Below are 20,482 nucleotides of genomic sequence, written 5' to 3'. Positions count from 1 at the left end.
TGAAATTATGATACTTATAGTGTAACCACCCTTTTGACACCCAGTTATCCTCTTTGTTTATCTTGGATTCCTATGTTCATATGTCATACTTGAGGGAAAATCTTTTTTATTTCTGAATTTGGCTGCATGTTATCATATTGGCATGTATGTATATCAGGAAGTGTGTATCTGTGTCTGTCTTTGTCTGTGTGTATGTGAGAGAGAGTGTGTATACATGCTGTTATTTATTTATATGTGGTCATTCATTGCAGTGTATGTGCATGCAGTGCTTGGTACAGTGCTTACTACAATCTTTCTCCATTGTGGATGAGAGTGAGTGAGAGACGGACGGACGAACGAACGACCTTAATCGTGTCTGTGTCTGCCTTTGTGTCTAGACCAAGGAGAAGTATGAGAAGTCGTTGGAGGAGCTGGACAAGGTGACTCCACAGTACATGGAGAACATGGAGCAGGTGTTCGAGCAGTGGCAGCAGTTTGAGGACAAGCGCATCGCCTTCTTCAAGGAGCTGCTGCTCGACGTCAAGAAGCACCTAGACCTGTCCACCAACGCCAAGTAAGACACATATACGTATATGCATACATACATGCATGTGCTTACCAGTGCTGTAGTCAAGTCCACCTTTGTAGTCAAAGACCAGTCCTTGACCAGACTAGTGGTCAGTCTGGTCAAGTCAGAGACAATTCTGAGTCCAAAGTCAGAGGCATGCCAGTGTCCAAATCAAGTCCGAGTCACATGTCGGCCACTGTTACAGGGATTAAAGTTTTCCGTCGCTACGACGGAATTCCGTCAACTGGATTTTCGTTTGGACGGATTTCCGTCCGTATAATTTATGTCAATTAATTTACAATTTTTACTTTCCAACTGAACTCAAATCGAGAGCACTCCTGGTCATGAGAAGGGGACGAGAGGTGTGTTTGGTGTACGGATTTAGTTATACACTCCACCATTGGCGGTATGATACAACATTCACTCATCAGTAGCCTAGTTTTGGGTCATCCCTGTTCTTCCGTGTTCCAAAAAAAAGTACACGAGCGGTCAACAATTCTGTGGCAGCGCAGCGCGAGAGATTAAAAAATAAATAGCCAAAATTGTTGCTGATGGCAGAAAAGAAAAAATTGTAATACAATGTATAAAGTGCAGTGACGTTTCCATATCATTGCACCTGCCGTGGCAGATATTTTTAAAAAAAAATGAATAGTTTACTTCGACTGCGTATGATGTCCTTTTCATGAAGGGTTTGCCTTTTAAGCATTGTGACTCTTACTAGCATTATTCATAGCCCCAATGGGACGACTATGGCAGCTAACTAGGATAGCCTACCATGCGTTTCATCCTCAAAGTTTAGCGCGTTTGACTGGCTGCGTGTAGAGCTAGTTGTCTTTTTGACAACGGATAATTCACAGTCTCATCTGTACTCATAGCAGATTAACTTTGTTGTTGCCGATATATATATTCAAGAAATAAGTTAAAAATGGGTTGCATTTGGGTCACGGATAGGCTATCCCTGGCAGAGCCAATTTATGCCACGTCTTGTTCTGGGAAGCAGTGTTCTGATGGGTGGACTCATGGTCGATAAATGCCGTTTCGACGTTTGTTTCACTTTCAAGGCTGCACGCTATTTCTGCTAACTGGAATAGTGTGCAGCAGCAACAGTTGTGTGTGCGCTTGTTTTTGAGTGGCTCAACGTCTGTGCCCATCTTCTCGGACTATGCGTTTCGTTTGAGTTCAGTTAGCCTATTTGCGCACTGCGCACTCAGGACTGATGGGTGGGTGATTTGCCTTGATTCGAGTGGAAAGCTGCGCGACAAGCTTGGAAAAAGTGTGTTACTTTTGTAAACGTAGACGTATGTCTGTGACTGTCGTGTCTGCTGCGTCCTGTCAGCTTGTAGAACACGTGCGCATAGGAAGAATCGGGGACGTTTTTTAAATCAATGGTAAGCGTGTGCTTGGCACCGCACATCGAGAAGCAAAAAAGTAGCCAGTAGTTTTCAAAACGGTAGAACACAGAGGTAGACATACCGCACCCTGTTTGTAAACGTCAACAAGTTTTTTGTAACAGGATGAATACTGAAAAAGGCCGAAGGGTGAAAAACATACAAATAATTAAAGCTAGTTTTTCTCCCTCTGATTGCTATGATCAGAGCTTTTTAAATGTCAGAAATTACAAACTGCAAGCAATGCGCACCAGTGCTTTCACCAGAACAGTGTTTGCCCATTCTAATGTGAAAGACAAATATAGCCTACTACTACAACAACAAAAAAAAACCCATAATGGGATCACTCACTGTATCAAACACATTGCAATTCCAAGTCAATAATTCTGTGAGATCAGCTACCATTTTGAAGCAGCATTCATTGTGAATCCATTCTGCATGATGTTTGTGAACAATTCATAAAACAATGGGTAGAAATAAGAGGAAATAAACCAAAACATGCCCCAAATTTCAGTTCAATCTTTGCAGTCTGATATAGTATGCATTATCCCTCCATTCTCGGCCAGATCTAGTCAATCTGGTGAGCGGCCTAGGCCTGCCCGCCCTCTTTCCTTTTTTTGTATTTAGAAATTGGCATCTGTAAACATAGCATTGTAGGCCTACATCTGATTGAGCACATCTGATCAAGTACACTCATACTGAGTCTATATAGGTCTACTGAGTGTATAATGAATATTCATTGTTCATGTGAAGTGTAAAGATTTATGTTGGTTGAAGTTCTGATTTTGTGGCACTTTTTGGTATTACTGGTGCCCTCAAGACATAGGCCTATTCTGCTCTAGGCGACTGCCCCGTCTGCCTATGCCGCTGGCTCTGGCACCATTCCTTGCATGTATGTTTCGTCATGAGGGCAGAGCCTGGCTACATTGGTTTTCGTAGGGTTACGGAGTGATACTCGATCGGGTGCCTAACCGGTAAAAAAGTTCAGTCAGATTACTTTTTTTTGCTTTAATCCCTGCTGTTAAACGATGAAAAGGACGAATGTCAATAACATGAATGTGAAAAGGTAACCTATATGCCATGCATGTGAAGAATCTGATGGCTAGTGTTCTAAACAAAACTAGATGGGACTGACAAAGTTTGAGTACAAATGCATCGCCTTTGTGCATCACACACACACGCACGCACGCACGCACACACACGCGCACACACACACACACACACACACACACACACACACACACACACACACACACACACACACACACACACACACACACACACACACACACACACACACACAGTGGCAACCTTTAGCACAGTCTAGCACACACACGCACACACGCCCGCGCGTATATTAACACATGCGCACACTCACACACGTCCTATGACTCCTCTCTTCTTCCATAGGTTCCAGACAGTCTACCACACACTCGAGGACACGATCCAGGCTGCTGACCCAGAGGAAGATCTGAAGTGGTTCCGGGCCAACCACGGCCCAGGCATGCACATGAACTGGCCCCAGTTCGAGGTACACAACCATCCCCCCCATCTGGCACAATACACTGCCCTTTTAACCTTCATATTACACTATATTATTTTATATTATATATACACGTAGAGCTAACTTTTACTGCACTCTTTTTATGTGCTCATAAGCGATATATTGGACAGATGGATAGTAATTGCCGCTGTACTCTTTTCAATGACATTACAGTGGATTTTCAATGTTTACAGTGGATTTACCTATTAGGTACAATGGTACGACCTGTGTAGCATACAAAGAATCCCTTCTCACTGGGCAATATTAGCTTTAACATCGAGCGAGTCTGTGTGTATTAGTGTTTATAAGGCATTTATAAGCTTTGCTTGATGTTGATACAAAAAAACAGGTATTGTAAGGAATGTGCTGTGGATCATCTTTTTCATGGAACATAATCAGCTTAAGCATTTTCATAATGAACAGTAGTACTGTATTGATTATCATTTGGTTTCCCAGAAGTGTTAACAGTATATTTATTATATCTGCAGTTGCTCAGATCTTAAATTGAGGTTTATGGCCTCTTGCTGTGTCTTGTTTGAAGCTGTCACTGCTGTTCTGTTGAGCTTGTAGCTTATCAGGAGGAGGGAATTAGGAGAGAGAGGCAGAGGGAGAAGAGAACCTGTCTTTCAGGTTTGCTGTCGCATCCTGTCAAACACAATTCACACACACACACACACACACACACACACACACACACACACACACACACACACACACACACACACACACACACACACACACACACACACACACACACACACACACACACACACACACACACACGTGCATCATGCAAATACATGTTCCATCCGTACTGCACACTCCTCATTACACATGGTCACACGGTGGACACACACACACACACACACGCACACACACGTGCTGTATGCTCCTTCAGGCACAGTCACACAATATTTCTATATACCCTCAGAGTGACCTGAGAGTGTCGAATCCTATCTCTTCTTGTTCTGTGTGTGAGACTAGTTTAGTTGGGCTGTCATATGGGGTGTCATATGACCTCTTGTTTCCATACTGATGGCTAAGAAATATATTAGCATTTTTTGTCACTGACACTTGACAGGCAAGGCAGTCAGTCACATCAGGGGAGTATCCCAAGAACCTGTATCAGTAGTAAAGCAGGTTAAGATGACCTTGAGGTAGTACTAAATCATCTAAAAGAAGTACTACCGTATCAGTAGTAAAGCAGGTTAAGATGACCATCATCTAATCTAGAAGAAGGGCCTGAGGTCCTCGTTGTCTCAACTAAATGGCATCTGTTAGCAGGCTTACCACTTTCTGTAGTTCAACTTAGCCAGGTTTATCAGGTTTATAACCATGTTCTTGTTTGGTGTTTTGTTGACTGAGCTGTATATTTTTGGTGCAAATCAGCCAGTGTACCTTTTTTGCATGAGACGCATTGTGTAGCAGTAGAAGGTGTCCTAGTCTTACTGGTTGAAAAGTTGCCCAACACTCAAGCACACATGTTTTTTTTGGCCATTTTCGCCCTAAAGGACTCTCCATCAATTCTGCATGCACAAGTACTGGGTGAAATTAGCTTGGTAATTAATTTGTGTAATTTCTCAACATTCTGATTGTTTTGAAACTTGAAATGAATGTGAAAAGATCATAGATTCTCTTAAATCACTTTCATAACTGTTTTGTGTTATTCCTTAATTTATGTTGACTAATCATGCACATTCTTTAATTTGAAGTTTGACTTGATGCTGCTTCAGCACACAGTTGGCCACTCCCTGGCTGCGCTTCCTCCTCTCTCCACACAGGGCAGAGTGGAGACAGCAGCGCTTTCATATGATTTTGTTCCTCTTTTTGATTTTGACACCCTCCACCCCTGCCCCTTCCCCCCTCCCCTCTCTCCCCCCTCCCCTCCCCTCCCCTCCCCTACTCATACTCTCCTCTCCTCTCCTCTCCTCTCCTCTCCTCTCCTCTCCTCTCCTCTCCTCTCCTCTCCTCTCCTCTCCCCTCCCTTCTTGTCTCCCTTCTACCCTACTCCTCTCCTCTCCTCTCCCTTCTTGTCTCTCCTCTACCCTTCTCCTCTCCTCTTCTTCTATCCTCTCCTCTCCCTTCTGCTCTCCTCTCCTCTCCTCTCCTCTCCGCTCCTCTCCCTTCTGTCTCCGCTCCTCTCCTCTCCCCTCCCATCTCCTCCCCTCCCCTTCTCCCTCCCCTCAATTCAATCTTGACAGAAAATGGCGACCTGTCGACCCCGTGTTAGTAAGAGAAAGTCCTTTAGAGTGAGTTCCACTCCCTCACAGTGGGTGCCGGGTTTGACGCTGCTCTCTCTCACTCTATATTCCTGTATGAATGTGTGTGTGTGTTGTAAGACGAGTCTAGTTAGAAAAAATCATTGTCATAGTGAAAGACCATTGTGGAAGACCAACTGATGATGATTCCAGAAATTGAGACGTGAAGGCAAAGGCCAACTGTCATTTGGTTGAGTTTTGAGTGTTTTATTGTGTGTGCGTGCGAGTTCAGTAGTTGGTTCTTCCAGAAGGGAACGCTCAATCAAGCACATCAATCTAAAGATCATGCCATTTCATCAAGGATGACTTTTGATTTCTTGGATTGATTGATCGAACCCCCTCATCCTTTTTTTTCTCCTCTCTTCTTTTCTGTTTGTTGGGGGGTGTGTGTGCCATTTTTTATTTTCCTTTCTTTCCTTCTTCCTTTTCTCTTTTTACATTCTCATCCTGGGTGCGTTTGGTGGACTGTGTGACATCTCTCTTTTTACTTCCTTTCCTTCCTCCCTTTTATCTTCTTTCACATCCTTTTCTCCTGGGTTCTTCTTCCTCCTCCTCCTCTGGGTTCTTCTTCTTCCTCCTCCTCCTCTGGGTTCCTCTTCTTCCTCCCTGTTCCTGTCTTCAGTCCTGGAGGGGGGTGTCTGCTCACACTGGCTCGGTGTGGCGGCTTAAGGTTAGGGCTTGGTGTGGCAGTGCCCCCCCACCCCCCACCCCCCCGGCCATGCCACCTGACGCACGCACGCACGCACGCACGCACGCACGCACGCACGCACGCACGCACGACTCCTAACCCACTCTGCTCTCTGCTTTCCCCCATTGATCTCTACACTAGCACCTATCTGCCCCCTCACTTGCACACAATACACTGCAACTTATTGTACTTGGCACCAGTGATGGGCAAAATGGATTCATTAGTTACAATCCACTGGCTCATATTCCAAATGACCTTGTTTAAAGCGATACTGTGCCATTTCTGGAACTAGGCTCATTCTACACCTCCCCTTGAGTTAAATGATAGTTGCTAGCACCCTATAGCCCTTTTTCCGCACATATTCAGGCGCATGTTCAGTAGAGTACACCCCTGAATCTACCTGTGGTTCCCTCACTCCTCCTCCTCCTCCTCGCGTCACATCTCCCCAAACCATCCGGTACCTCCATCCATGCGTCTCTCTCCCCTCTCTCACACATCACTCCCAGCTTAGTATCTAGCATCTACCTACGCACATGGCTCACCCACACTGCCCCTCCCACTGCTCTGACAGGAGCACTCGCTCCTGCAGCATGCCACATGACGCCCTGAAGACGTGTGCCGTGCTATGCCGTGCTGTGCTGTGCTGTGCTGTGACCTTTCGCTGTGATGTCACTAGTAACCCTGCCAGAGGTCCTTGCCCCCGCCCCCTTAGCCATTAACCTCTCAATAACCTCCCTCTGGGTTTTGGGTGTGTTCTGGGTCTTTGTAGTGTGTAGATTTACAGTTTATAGCTTATTTTTCCTGCACAACCTTAATTTAACCTCCTTAATTGTCTTCTATTTAGCTCTATCTATTGTTTTTCTTCTGTGTGCGAAGCTTTAACTGCACAGCTCCCATGCGCATAGAAATAAATGTTGACAAATTATAATTTACAGGCCGCAGCAGTTTTTTAGGCGCCTCATGAATTGTAACTAATAGCAAGCACAATGCAACTAGTAGCAAACATAATGCAACTAATATGACATGCCATCATAGAGGGATCTGCATGCCTGCACTTATGCCAAAATGGGCAGGGCCAAGACTTCTTTAAGGAGGGGGGGGAGAGCTGAGTGGCTGGCTGAGAGTGGTTGAGGGGTTTGTTTTGGGACACAGCTAGTGGATGGTGGCTGGGAGGTGGGGCGTGGGGTAGTTGTAGGATCTGGGGTGGGCTGGTGGTCAAGGGGTTGGTGCACAGCTTGGTGTGGAGGACTGGAGTTGGGGCTCAGGGCTGGGGGTTGGTTTGGGGGGTGCACAGCTTGGGTGGTGTGTGTGTTTTGGGGCAGTGTTGGGGGCTCAAGCTGGTGTGCGCCGCGGTCACAACTGTGTGGGAATCACATTAAACGCTCTGGTGGTCCAATTTGGTGTGTTTGTTTGCACTTTTGTTTGTTTGTGGTGGCAAAGTGTTTGAAATGAAATGCCGTTTTGGAACGTATCCTCTGTCATACTGCCTCTTTCCTTGGGGGTGATTATATCCAAACTTAGAACAGGTGAGTGTATTTGAATGTGTGTTCCATTGAACACGTGTGCGTCTGTGCTTATATATATGCGTATGTGACGTGTGTGCGTGGGTGTCCACTTGTGGTGCAGTTTGTATACGACTCTGTATACACTAGATGCACTGCAGTGGTTGGCTGAAAAAGCCATTTGTGTGCGTGTGTACGTGCGTGCGTGCGTGCGTGCGTTTGTGAGTGCGTCTGCCAGTGCCAGTGCTGCATTGAGAGTGAATGTGAGCCCCTGCACCCGTCGCCTGTTCTAAATTTAGCCCTGCAAAGAGGAACTGCCTCGCTGCACCTTACTGATACTGCTGTCTTGTCTGTGCTGTACTGAGGAGTGTGTCTGTACTGAGAAGTCCTTTTCCTCACCTGTGTGCGTTTTGATTTGATGTGAAGTGAAAGTGTGTATTGAAAAAATAGTTGTGTGGTTTCATATAACAGAAGTGATATTGCGTGCGTGCGTGCGTGTGTGTGTGTGCGTGTGTGCGTGTGTGCGTGTGTGCGCGTGTGTGCGTGTGTGCGTGTGTGTGTGTGTGTGTGTGTGTGTGTGTGTGTGTGTGTGTGTGTGTGTGTGTGTGTGTGTGTGTGTGTGTGTGTGTGTGTGTGTGTGTGTGTGTGTGTGTGTGTGTGTGTGTGTGTGTGTGTGTGTGTGTTAAAATAAGTCTTGATTGTGTGTTTTGAAGCTTCTGTGCTTCAATACATTAGAAGGAGCCTAACGTGCACACGTGTGTGTGTGTGTGTGTGTGTGTGCGCGTGTGTGTTCTCCAGGACTGGTCTATAGACATGAACCGCACACTGAGTCGGCGGGACAAGAAGAAGCCGGGTGATGGGGTGATGCTGACGGGCATCAGTCAGACGGGAGACCAGCCAGCTAAGAGCAGCAGCAGGTACAGTACCACACCTGAGCACACGCGCATCCCTCACCTGAAGACAAACCAGAGCACACACGCACCCCTCACCTGAGCACACACGCACCCCTCACCTGAGCACACACGCACCCCTAACCTGAAAACACACCGGGGCACACACGCATGCCTGGCCGTCTAAAACCGGGAAGGGTTAATTCCATGCGCATCTGTTTTATCTTCTTGCATCGTCGGGAGACAGGCAGGAAATCTTAACTGGAGAGAAGACACTGGAGAAGCACAGATGCAATTATTTTCTTCTTTTAAAAAAAATATATTTTCATGGGCTTTTTGGGCCTTTATTTCGGACAGGACAGTGAAGGTGCGACAGGAAGTGAGTGTGGAGAGAGATGGGGTAGGGTTGGGAAATGACCCCGGCCGGAGTCGAACCGGGGTCCCCGTGGGCATGCAAGCCCAAGTGTCTTTTCTTCTTTTAATCAAGTGCATAGGAATTGCATCTGTGCTGCTCCGGTGTCTTCTCTCCAAAAAAATGTATTGCCCTTACCACAAAGCATTACTTGTGTCACACTCACTGGCCAGTGAAATATATTATTATTCCTGGAGCGAGCGTGCGTGCGTGCGTGCGTGCGTGCGTGTGTGTGTGTGTGAACATTGATAAATGGGTTCATTGTTTGCCCATATACAACATTTCCTGTCAACATGAATACATTATTGCGGAGGATTTGAAAAACAGCGAAAACACTTTAGAAGAATGTGACCTCAGTCACTCTGTGCTCTCTCTCTCTCTCTCTCTCTTGCTCACTCTCTTGCTCTCTCTCTCGCTCGCTCGCTCTCTTTCTCGCTCTCTCTCTCTCGCGCGCGCGCGCTCTCTCGCGCTCGCTCTCTCTCGCGCTCGCTCTCTCTCGCGCTCGCTCTCTCTCGCGCTAGCTCTCTCTCGCGCTCGCTCTCTCGCGCTCGCTCTCTCTCGCTCTCTGCACACACACACACAGGCATACACACATACATACTTTTTCCTGGCCCATGTGAAGACCCAAAGTTTCCACTCTACTATACTGAGGCCTCTCAGCGGACGTAAACACAAAACACACACACACACACACACACACACACGCACGCACACACACACACACACACAGAAAGACAAGAAGCAGACCTCACTATGAAACCAGAGTAAACATCTTTAAGGGGCATGTTGCTCACACAGACACGCACGTGCAAACGGTATGGTTCCACAAACAGATCCCACAGCCTCAACGGGAACTGTCATCGTCAAAGTGTTCTGTCATGCATACTGCATCAAGGAGGGGGGGGGGGATAAATTAAAATTATTAAATAAATTCCGCACACACTTGTGCATGCACAAAAGCATGCCGCGCAACACAAGCAGCGATATTCCACCTCAAGGGTCCCAAGGACCAGGAATGGAATGGCTCTTTGCAATCTTCTCCTCTCGACTCTGGAATGTTGGGACATCATCATGACTCTTGACAGACCATGACAGCAAGACTGTTTATGTCTCATAGTCACATAGTTCTCAGCAGAGCAAAACTTGACTTTACATACTTATCTGAACATTGCTAGCATTTTTTCCTCATCCTTCAGCAGGACAGTGAGTAAGTTTGGCACGTATAATCCCTACCCCCCACTCCCCTTAGTATAAAAGAGGGAGAAGGCACATCTGACTTTCTGATTAGTGAGGGGACGCTTGCACACACGCATGCTCTCTCATGCTCTCTTTCTTTCTCTCTCTCTTTCTCTTTGTTTGTTTGTTTCGCTCTCTCTCTCTCGCGCTCTCTCTCTCGCGCTCTCTCTCTCTCGCGCTCTCTCTCTCGCGCTCTCTCTCTCGCGCTCTCTCTCTCTCTCTCTCTCTCTCTCTCTCTCTCTCATACTCACACACACACAGACACGTAAAATTTTGACGTAAAAATTTGATTCCACAAAGACCCTAGAGCCTTGAGGGGGCTGAGGTTGTTTTTCTCTTCTCCTTCTAAAGCTACAGTCTTATTTACAGCGTAGGACAGCACGTCCTGAGCGCATCAATCAGGGTCTTCAGTACAGCCGTAGTCTCAATAACCCGCTTTAATGGTGGGATCTTCGGCATAGCTCTAGTCTCAATAACCTCTTTAATGTCAGTTCATGTGTGTGCGTGCGTGCGTGCGTGTGTGTGAAGCCAGAACAGACAGGCAGTGATGCACACAGGACATAAATAGTGCGTAGAGCCTTATCGAGTTGTGTAATGCAAGTCACAGCTGTATGTGTATTTATTTGTGTGCGTGTGCGCGGCGCGTTCATTTTGTGTGCGTGATGAGTGTCTGAGCACACACAATCCCAGGAGTAAACTTTAGGAATGTGGCCATCTCCCAGCTCATTTAACCTCTAGCCCCCAATGAACACACACACACTCTCTCTCTCTCTCTCTCTCTCTCTCTCTCACACACACACACACACACACACACACACACACACACACACACACACACACACACACACACACACACACACACACACACACACACACACACACACACACACACACGCACACACGAACAGGACAAGGAGGGCCAGCGTTAACACACTCGTACACACACTCCCTCCTATATCTCATTCACACATGCAGGAGGAGTAGAGAGATTGATTAGTGTGTTTTGTGTGATCACGGTGTGTGGGCGTGTGTGTGGATGTGGGAGTGTATGTATCTGCGTGTGTGCGTATGGGGTGTGTGTGTGTGTGCATGACGTGTGTTCTACTAAGCGTGGGGAGTGATGAGGATGACAATGAAACCAAAGCATGCAGACTCACTGCTCTTAGCCTTGTCCGCATTGTCACTTTCACACACACAAAAGAGACAAACACACACTCTTTCACTCACTGTTTTCATTTTTCCTTGTTGTGATATTTTTCCTCCTCATCACTTTTTATTTACTCCCACAGGTGGATGTGCACTATTGTTTGCTGTGTATACACTAAGACTGCAAATTTGTTAGATATGGGAGCGTGGCTTGAGAACGTAAATACTGGTACCAGGTGCTCAGTAATGTCTCTCACTCTCACCTCCCATTGGCTGACGGATGTCCCTCTCTTCAGTCTTCACTCTGATTGGTTGTTTTTTTTGTTTTGTTTTTTCTTTGTGCATTTTTCAGACCACCTGATCAAAATGTTTGCCTATGCATTCCGTTCTGTCATTGGTCACCGTGTTGTCCTGTCACAATCGTAGTGCCATCTGACTCGTTCATGTCCTTGTATGTGAGATGTCACAATGGCCCCTGTGTGTGTGTGTGTGTGTGTGTATCCTAGCAGCGATTCTCTCCATTGTTCTGTTTCTGTATTCCATGTCCTTTACCTGTGTTTGGTCTGTGTGTGTGCCATCGTGTGTCTCTCTCCCGTGTGTGCGTGCGTGTGTGTGTGTGTGTGTGTCAGCCTGGCCGTGCCACGGAGTGTAACGCCCGTGGGCACGAACCCGTTTGAGGATGATGAGGACGAGGAGGAAGAAGACTCGTCGCCGCCTCAGGAACAGAACATCAGCGTCACCGTCCCTGTCCCAGAGCCCCCTCTGGTCATTAAAGACCACACGCCCACCAAAACGTTGGTGAACAGACAATGAACGACAAAATAGTATTAACGTAGAAGTGCAGCTAGTTTCTGCACTGTTTTTTTTTTTTTTTCTTTCTCTCCTCTCTCTTTCGCTACTCATTTATCCTTGCCCCCCCCCCCTTTTTTCCCTTTTCTTTTCTTTACTTTTATTTCTACTCATGGTGTATGTTCTTTTTCTAATCATTTTGTTATCTGGTTTGTGTGTGATTTACATGTTTTTTTCCTCTCCTCTTTGGTCATTCTATTGACTCTTTCTGTCCCTGGTTGGTTTGTTCGTTTCCGTTGCGTTGGTCCTCTTTTTGGTTGTTTTTCCGTTTCCCCTTGCCCCACTGTCCCTCGTTTTCCTGTACTCCCTTCGTCTCGTCCTCCCTCCATCTCATTCCTCCTTCCATCAGGTGCCTGTTATGTGTCTGCATGGGCGTTCAGCAAAATGACTACGCGCTCACGAAACCCTCCCACTCCGTCCCTCTATTGCCCATCTGTGTCCTCCTGCGCACATGCGCACACAAACACTCATGCAATTGAGTGTGTGTCTGTGATGTGCATGTGTTATGTGTCAGTCACTAACTATTTGGTGTGCGTGCGTGTGTCGGAGCGTTTGTGCGTGTCTGAGAGGAAAAACAGAGTGTGCGTTTGTGTTCCACTTGGCCCAGAGATCGACTGAGCTCAGGCAAAGCTCCATATCTAGACTGGTCATCTGGTATACAGTGAATATCCTGATGGGCCGGGTCCATAGGGCTGATGCTGTTGAACTGTTTGTGTTTTATTAGAGACTGCCTGCAATTTAGAGGGCACCACGGAAAAATGGCCAAAGGACCTTTTCTTGGTCCCAGGCCTGCCCTACCCAGGATGCATTTGGAGCCAGACTGACATCATGCAAAGGCGTATTTATTTCACATCACCAATGCATTCTACGTTGAGGTGCGACGCCTTTGCATGTATAGTATGGTTCTCAACGCCGCGGGAAATCACTTTTCTCATGTGAGGAGGTTGGCACAGCTTTCCCGCCGTGTCAGCAAATTTCTGTTGCTGTGGCGAATTTCTTTCGCTAAATGCGAAAATGCTCTGCTGTACCCTGCCCAAAATCATGCCTAACCCTAACCTGTCAGTAAAGCAACAGTTTTGCGGCTGTACTTTTGCCAAAAAGCAGCGAAACAAGCAAGGGAAATTGTGAAAATGTTGTGAAATTGTGCCCAGACCAGACCAAAACCACCCCTAAACCTGACCTGTTCGAGGGCGTTGTGCAGCACGTGTTATTTGCAAAGTCGTCATGCATAAATGCGATCGACTGTTCGAATCGCCGTTTGATCTTGCTTACTTGTATGATGCCATTTTGTTGTAGCACAAGTCATACACAAGCCCCTCACTCTCACCCATAGACTTACAACACGCTCACACCAGAATGTGCATCAACCCTCCGTGTGTGTGTGTGCGTGTGCGTGTGCGTGTGCGTGTGCGTGTGCGTGTGCGTGTGCGTGTGCGTGTGCGTGTGCGTGTGTCAGGCCACCGGTCTAGTTTCCCTCTCCGGTGTTTTTGGCTGCTTGCTGGTGGAAACACTTCAAATATTTACCAAAGGAACGGCTAATGTCGCAAGGCAGAGGAATACGAGTAGAGAGGGTGAGTTGCTAAGAGGGCAGAGGACTAGAAGTCTGTTCATGTGTATTACCAATATATTTTTTATTCAAGTTATTTTTCTCAGTTTCACTTTGTGATGGACTAGTAGGCGGATAGTTTAGGAGGCATGTATGTGGATGGGAGGGGGAGGGGAGATCTCGCATGCAGTGTCTGTAGAATAGGAGACTAGTGTGGTGGGAAAGATTCCGGTTAGGATATTGATGGAGCTAGAGTGGGACAAACTACAAAGGGGCAGTGCATGGAGGGATGAAGTGCTGTTGGGAAAGGAAAACTATATGGACCTATAGAAGGATGGATGGAGGGAAAGGGAAGACTAAATAGACAGATAGAAGGATGAAGGGATATACATAGGCCCTAGGATGGTACGGGTCTAGGCTAGTTAAGCAGGTCAGTGTTTAGACACAACAGAGCCCTCGTGTGTGATGGAGCTCATCTGTATTTGAGGCATGTATGTGCTCATGCCCACTAGGTCTGACTACAACAAGGCCATCTCTGTGTGAAGTGCGGGCCTGTGTGCGTGCGTGCGTGTGTGTGTGTGTGCGCATGTTTTCTGGTGTGGAGCTACTGCCTTCAGCTGGACCTGGTGGTGAGGGGGACTATCGGTGTATGAACCATCACCAGCAGAGTTGGTGGGGGTTATGGGCTATGTGCTTATGGGATATATGGTGTGGCGAGCGCCTCCAGTGTGTGTGTGTGTGTGTTTGTGTGTGTGTGTGTGTGTGTGTGACTGTGTGTGTCGGGGCTTTGAACCGTTATTTTTTTCCAAACGTTCCGTTCCGAACAGAAACGGAATGATAACGTTTCCGGTTCTGAGTTCCACCAATAAATTGATGTTCCCGAACCGGTTAGAACCAAAAAATATTGTTCTCGGAACGGTTAATTTCGTTCCTGTCAGCTGATTACTCCCCATAGGCCTAACTGACGTTAACCAAGAAAGACGGAAGTGCAAATGAGTCAGCCTACATTCAAAACTGTTTATTCAAGCGGATGAAAAGAATATCCTCCAGAATTTTGTCCTTCACTGACGACCTAAGCGGAGAAGCAGAGAATAAACCTCAATGATGAAAATGTGCACTCCACGCTGACTTGGGTCACGAGGAGCACTATGATGGACATTGTGAGTTTGTATTTGAAGCAGCCATGGATGCCCAATAACGCCGAACATTGTCGGTGCGCTTTACACGCGCTTCCCTGCAATGTTTTACAATAATGCAATGCAAACTCTGTCCTTTTGTATGACAGTGGTTTCTCTTAATTAAGATGTGGAGTGAAGACTTTGTAATCTAAAGCTCTCTCTCCATTCAGTCAGAGAATGTCTGATGTCACACAGGACGTGAACCTCAGCCATCATGGTAACGTGCGCAGGAAAATAATGACTTATTTTTTTTGTTTGAGGAACGGTATTAATCGGTATTAACTGGTTACCATTATTTTTAAATAAGTGTTCCCGTTCCAGAACATAAAAAATAATAACGTTTCCGGTTTCGTTTCTGTTCTCTGTAAAATACAAAAAGTTCCTGGTTTTCGTTTTCGTTCCTTGAACCGGTTCGAAGCCCTGGTGTGTGTGTGTGTGTGTGTCTGCGCTTGTGTGTGATGGGATAGGAGCTCATGGGATGTGGTGTGGAGCGCTTCCAGCATCTGTGTGTATGTGAGCATCTGAGTGTCTATGTGTATTAATGTGTTCTTCGTGCCATTATTTACACCTTGGAGTATGTTTGCCTGTTTCCGTGTTCAATGTGTCTTGCTTTTTCTGTGGTATTAACACGACTCCTAAATCCTCTTGCAGAAACGGCCCTCTTTGACCTCTCCTGCCGCCCTCCTCCTCATAGGCAGGGCGTGACGACAGGGGTCAAAGGGCAAAGGGTGACGCAGGTCGCTGTGTTTGTGAGCGGGATTTAGGGTGCTCTCTGTGCTTTTAGCGCTCTGTTGTGTGTGTGTGTGTGTGTGTGTGTGTGTGTGTGTGTGTGTGTGTGTGTGTGTGTGTGTGTGTGTGTGTGTGTGTGTGTGTGTGTGTACAGGTATGTGTTTGTCGGCTGTGTGTGTGTGTGTGGGTGTGGTGTTTATGGTGTTGTGGTCGTTTTTTGTTTTTCCATAGTGGTCCTGTGTGTTCTTATTTTTATTACTTCCATACTATTAACTCCTTTTTTTATTTCCTGGTTCCTGCCCTGTTGCTCTTGCCTGGCATGCTGGATGTCCAATCACTGACCAGCTGCGCTGATGATGATAAAAAATGATGATGATGATGATGATGATGTGCCAACTTGTACTGGGATCTGATTGGCTGTTGCGCTTTTGAGTCGGTCTGACTGACTGTTCTTTATCGTCTTTGTCTGTTGTGGTTGGTTTCCATGGCAGCGCGAGCAGCGTGGATAAGACTCAGGATTGGTCAGATGAAGAGGCCGGGAACCCCTTTGCGGGTGACGCCAATGGCAATGGGAACGGAAACGGCAACCCCTTCGAGGATGAACCCGCATCCCCCACCGTCTCGGTGCCCGTGAAGGCACTATATGACTACGAAGGGCAGGAGCAGGACGAGCTCAGCTTTAAATCAGGTGTGTGCGTGTGTCCATTTTTGTGATCTTTCTATCTAAAAAAATCAGCTTCCCTGTCGGTGCGTATGGATGAGTGCACCTATCTCCTTCAGGAGATAAGTTGATTTGAGATCAATTTCATTGTCGTATAGCAGTAATACTTGAAACTAATTGTCTCTCTCTGTGTCTGTCTGTGTATGTCTCTTCTGTCTCTGTCTGTCTGTCTGTCTGTCTGTCTCTCTCTCTCTCTCTCTCTCTCTCTCTCTCTCTCTCTCTCTCTCTCTCTCTCTCTCTCAGGGGAAGAGTTCATCAAGATTGGAGAGGAGGATGACCAGGGCTGGTGTAAGGGCCGCCTGAAGGACGGCACGGTGGGTCTCTACCCCGCCAACTATGTGGAGGACGTCCAGTAACTGCAGAGAGAGAAAGAGAGAGAGAGCTGTAGATGGATAAGGGAGAGAGAGAGTGAGAAAGATTAGTAAAAGGAGAGTGAGAACAAGAGAGGGGGATCTGAAGAGAGAAAAACAAGATGACAGAGAGAAAAGGGGAGAGATGGAGGATATTATTATACAGTATGTAGCGTAGAAGGCAAGGCATTGGGCGACAAATACAAATCAGAAGACTGCTCACTAGTGCCACTGTGTGGTGGGACTCTGAACTGAACTGAACATGCTGCATTGGAAAGCAGGGAGATGCATCACATGTCACACACACACACACACACACGCCTGGTGCGCTAACAGGGATTGGATATAGCTGGGATTGCGCCATGTTTTTTCCAGGTATCTTCCTGTTGTGAAATAGTAAACGAATAAATATGGAGATCATCACAAGACAACAATCACCACATATATTGCAATGCATCTTCTGAAGTATCCTTCAAAGTATAACATAAACCCAAGACTCACTTTAAAAAAAAGCAGAAGACCATCGCTGAAATGTTCGCTTTGAAATATTTGGGAAAAGCATAATTTTATTCTGCCTTGCGTCCTAAAAGAGCAATATTATGATGGTCTTTATTTGTCCTTCACAAGTCACTCTCCGTCGCTGAACACATACAGAGCAGTCAATGATGCTGGACGAAAAATTGAGCCATTCAAAAGTGTAACTGTGCATGCCTTTTGACAAAAAAATTCAAGTCTTGTACATTTCAGATTTTATGCCGTTCTTTTCCCTTCCCCAGATCGTAGCTTATATTTTTTACTCTTCCTGGCATTTCTTCTGCAGGCTTTCTTTTTCAGACGTGCATTTTTGCTGATGGTTAGATGAGTTTTAAGTTTGCTGTCTCATTATTCAACTTACCTTACAGAAATGGCCTCTCTTGGCATTTTTGTTTTTATTTGTTTTTGGGATTGTGTAGGGGTGTCACTTGGAGTACTTCAATTTTATGTACTGTACAGACATTACAAGTTTATTTTTCCTCCTCAAAAGGCACTAGAATACTGAAACTGAAGGAGAGTTTGCCCTGTTTCCATGTTCAACATTACTAAGCAGCCAAAAACTCAGATCATATCTGATAAGGAAAAGAAAACAAGTATTGAAAGATACAGGTGGATACAGTGAGTAGAATATTGTTTTCTTTTCACATAATTGTAATCTACAAGCACAAACAGTCAAGTCTGACAATGAAACAACATATTTTATTTCTATGTAGTACAAGTACTTTTTAGATTTCATTCAGTTTTAGGTGGGAAAGTGCAAGTTTTCAGAGACTAATTGAGAAGCAAGCAAACGACTTCTCAAGAGGGAGAACGTTATAAGAAGCTTCATCTTACCCAGTGTTCCATCCCCACACGTTATTGTAGCCAGGCAACAAGGCACCAATTGGTTAGTTGATGCGATTCATTGATTGTACTCTCCCACCTTGTATTGATTGTATCCTTGGCAAACCAACAGAGAAGGCTTACTCACAGACACGCACAGAAACACAGACATGTGTGCCCACACATGTGTAGCTCACACTCACAGTTTCCGTTGATTGTTTCTGGATTCATTTTGATCTGCTATTGCTGTTATTCCTAAGCCCTCTGAATATCCAGTTTGGGTTTGGTTGAAGAGAGAGGCATGGGTATGTAAACAAATCTTGTTTTTATTGAAATTGTTATTATTGTTGTTGTTATTATTATTGCTACTCACTTGAAGCATCAACTCAATCCACGCCTGCACTGGACTTTTGCCTGCAACTCTATGGGAGAGGAGGATCGCACTAGTGCCTATGTAGTGCCTTTGTAGTTAGCTGGCCTTATAGCAATACGCCACCTAACTCCTGGTGGCTAAGATGATGATTCGTTTTGGGATACAAGCGCTCACAAGCCTCACCGGAATGAGCTCCTCTATACATGTCTCTTTCTCTAGAGTTCACCTGTACTTGCCTGTACATAGTAGCAAAAAATACCTTTATGAACAAAACAAAAAGACAAAATGCATTGACTAAAAAAAACCCATAAACTTTTATTATGAAATGGAAGACTGTTAATTTATGAGCTGCCTTTTGGAGCTCTTTCTGATGAATGAATGAATGGATGCTGTGATTTGTTTTCTTTCTTTTCTTTTTCTTTTCTCCTTAAATCTGTTTGTAAAGTAATTCAAATATTTTATGGCTGCAATTGAATGATTTTTTTCTTTTTGTAACATTTGTATATATGATTTAGCTTGTTTTTGCTCTTCATTTTGTTTTTGCCTGGTAAATTACTGACATCAGGCCCACCAGAAAGAAATGACATGCATTACACATTTGCATCTGAGAGAAACTCTCCATATTTTTTCTCTGATTCTCACTGGACTTTGCAACAGAGTGTGTTTGCCCCTCAAAAAAGGTGGAATTATCAGAAATATAAAAGAAATAAATAAATAAAACTTGAGTTTATCATCACACACCATCAGTTTTATGCATCATATCTGTATTATTTCATTTATAATTTTATTTGTCCTTCTCTACAGAGATGCTGGTCCTTACAACAATGTTTTATCATCACTTTGCATCACAGCTTTGCATGAGTGAGATTAGCGTTGATGGAGCCTTCTAGAACTCACTGTTGTATTCTCATCCATGGTTGTGGAATCGAAACCTAAAGAAGCGTTTTCCATTATTTCTTATTCTGAACTATTCACTCACAGGATTCAGTGTTTTCACATGAGATGGAAGATGTATGCTGAGCTGGAGTACATGCCACCTCCCCTCTTATTGTTAATAGCAACACCACATAAAGCCTTGACTGCAGCGGGCTACTATTGTACAAAACAAAAAAGCTCTGAAACTAGGCCTGTAAACCCAAGTCATGGTTTGAATGTAAACAACAACAAAAAAACATAAAATGCTATATTGGGGGAAGGGGCGAATGCAGAATTGCTGTGCATTGAACGGGTTGTTTAAAGCCTGTCCAAAATATGTGCACTTTGTAAAAAAAAAAAAGTCCCGCAGTGTGGCCATAATAAAAATGAATTGAGAAAGTTTGAGTCTTGTCCCATCTGTGTCTTCCTCTGTGCTCAATTGGATGGAATTACATATTTACATGATTTTGCATATTTATCTATTGCATCAAGAGGTGGGGTAGTGTTGTTCATGAAGGGCCTAATCTGGGTTTTAAACAGTTCAGATGATTTCTCTCAAATCTAGCATGGATGGACATTGCAAGTGAATCTTGGCCAGTTATCGAAAACATAAAGTAAACATACAGTTAAATTTACTCATTCACTCAACTGTAAACAATCATTTCGTTTCTAAAATATACCAGGCACTTTGGGCCCAGGCCTCTGTACCATGCAACACTGTCATAACTCATAAGATATAATGTACATCAACAACATGCAATGTTTATATTTGCTGATTTCTACCCCCCTCATGAATGATAAACTGTCTCTTGTCAACTAGGGAACTACAATTCCCAGAATGGATTGGGCACGCCT

The 20,482-nt window shown here is 45.3% G+C and overlaps 1 protein-coding gene across 5 annotated transcripts in view; it reads left to right on the top strand.

The window, feature by feature from the left end:
- pacsin2 (protein kinase C and casein kinase substrate in neurons 2) overlaps positions 1-19,455 on the top strand; it is a 59,492-nt gene extending 40,037 nt beyond the window's left edge. The window contains exons 7-13 of one of the 5 annotated variants that reach the window (XM_063216951.1): positions 378-553; positions 3,346-3,466; positions 6,359-6,406; positions 8,725-8,843; positions 12,240-12,404; positions 16,404-16,600; positions 16,877-19,455. In XM_063216951.1, coding sequence (XP_063073021.1) covers positions 378-553; positions 3,346-3,466; positions 6,359-6,406; positions 8,725-8,843; positions 12,240-12,404; positions 16,404-16,600; positions 16,877-16,989 — 939 coding nt within the window. In that variant the 3' untranslated portion in view covers positions 16,990-19,455. Of the gene's footprint in view, positions 1-377; positions 554-3,345; positions 3,467-5,679; positions 5,728-6,358; positions 6,407-8,724; positions 8,844-12,239; positions 12,405-16,403; positions 16,601-16,876 lie in introns of all 5 variants that reach the window. The other 4 variants (XM_063216949.1, XM_063216952.1, XM_063216953.1 and 1 more) reach the window with 4 other exon arrangements.
- Positions 19,456-20,482: the final 1,027 nt, after the last annotated feature.

The sequence above is a fragment of the Engraulis encrasicolus genome, chromosome 15 (genome assembly GCF_034702125.1).
Source record: "Engraulis encrasicolus isolate BLACKSEA-1 chromosome 15, IST_EnEncr_1.0, whole genome shotgun sequence".
NCBI lineage: Eukaryota > Metazoa > Chordata > Actinopteri > Clupeiformes > Engraulidae > Engraulis > Engraulis encrasicolus.
This window is presented reverse-complemented; position numbering and strand designations above follow the sequence as displayed.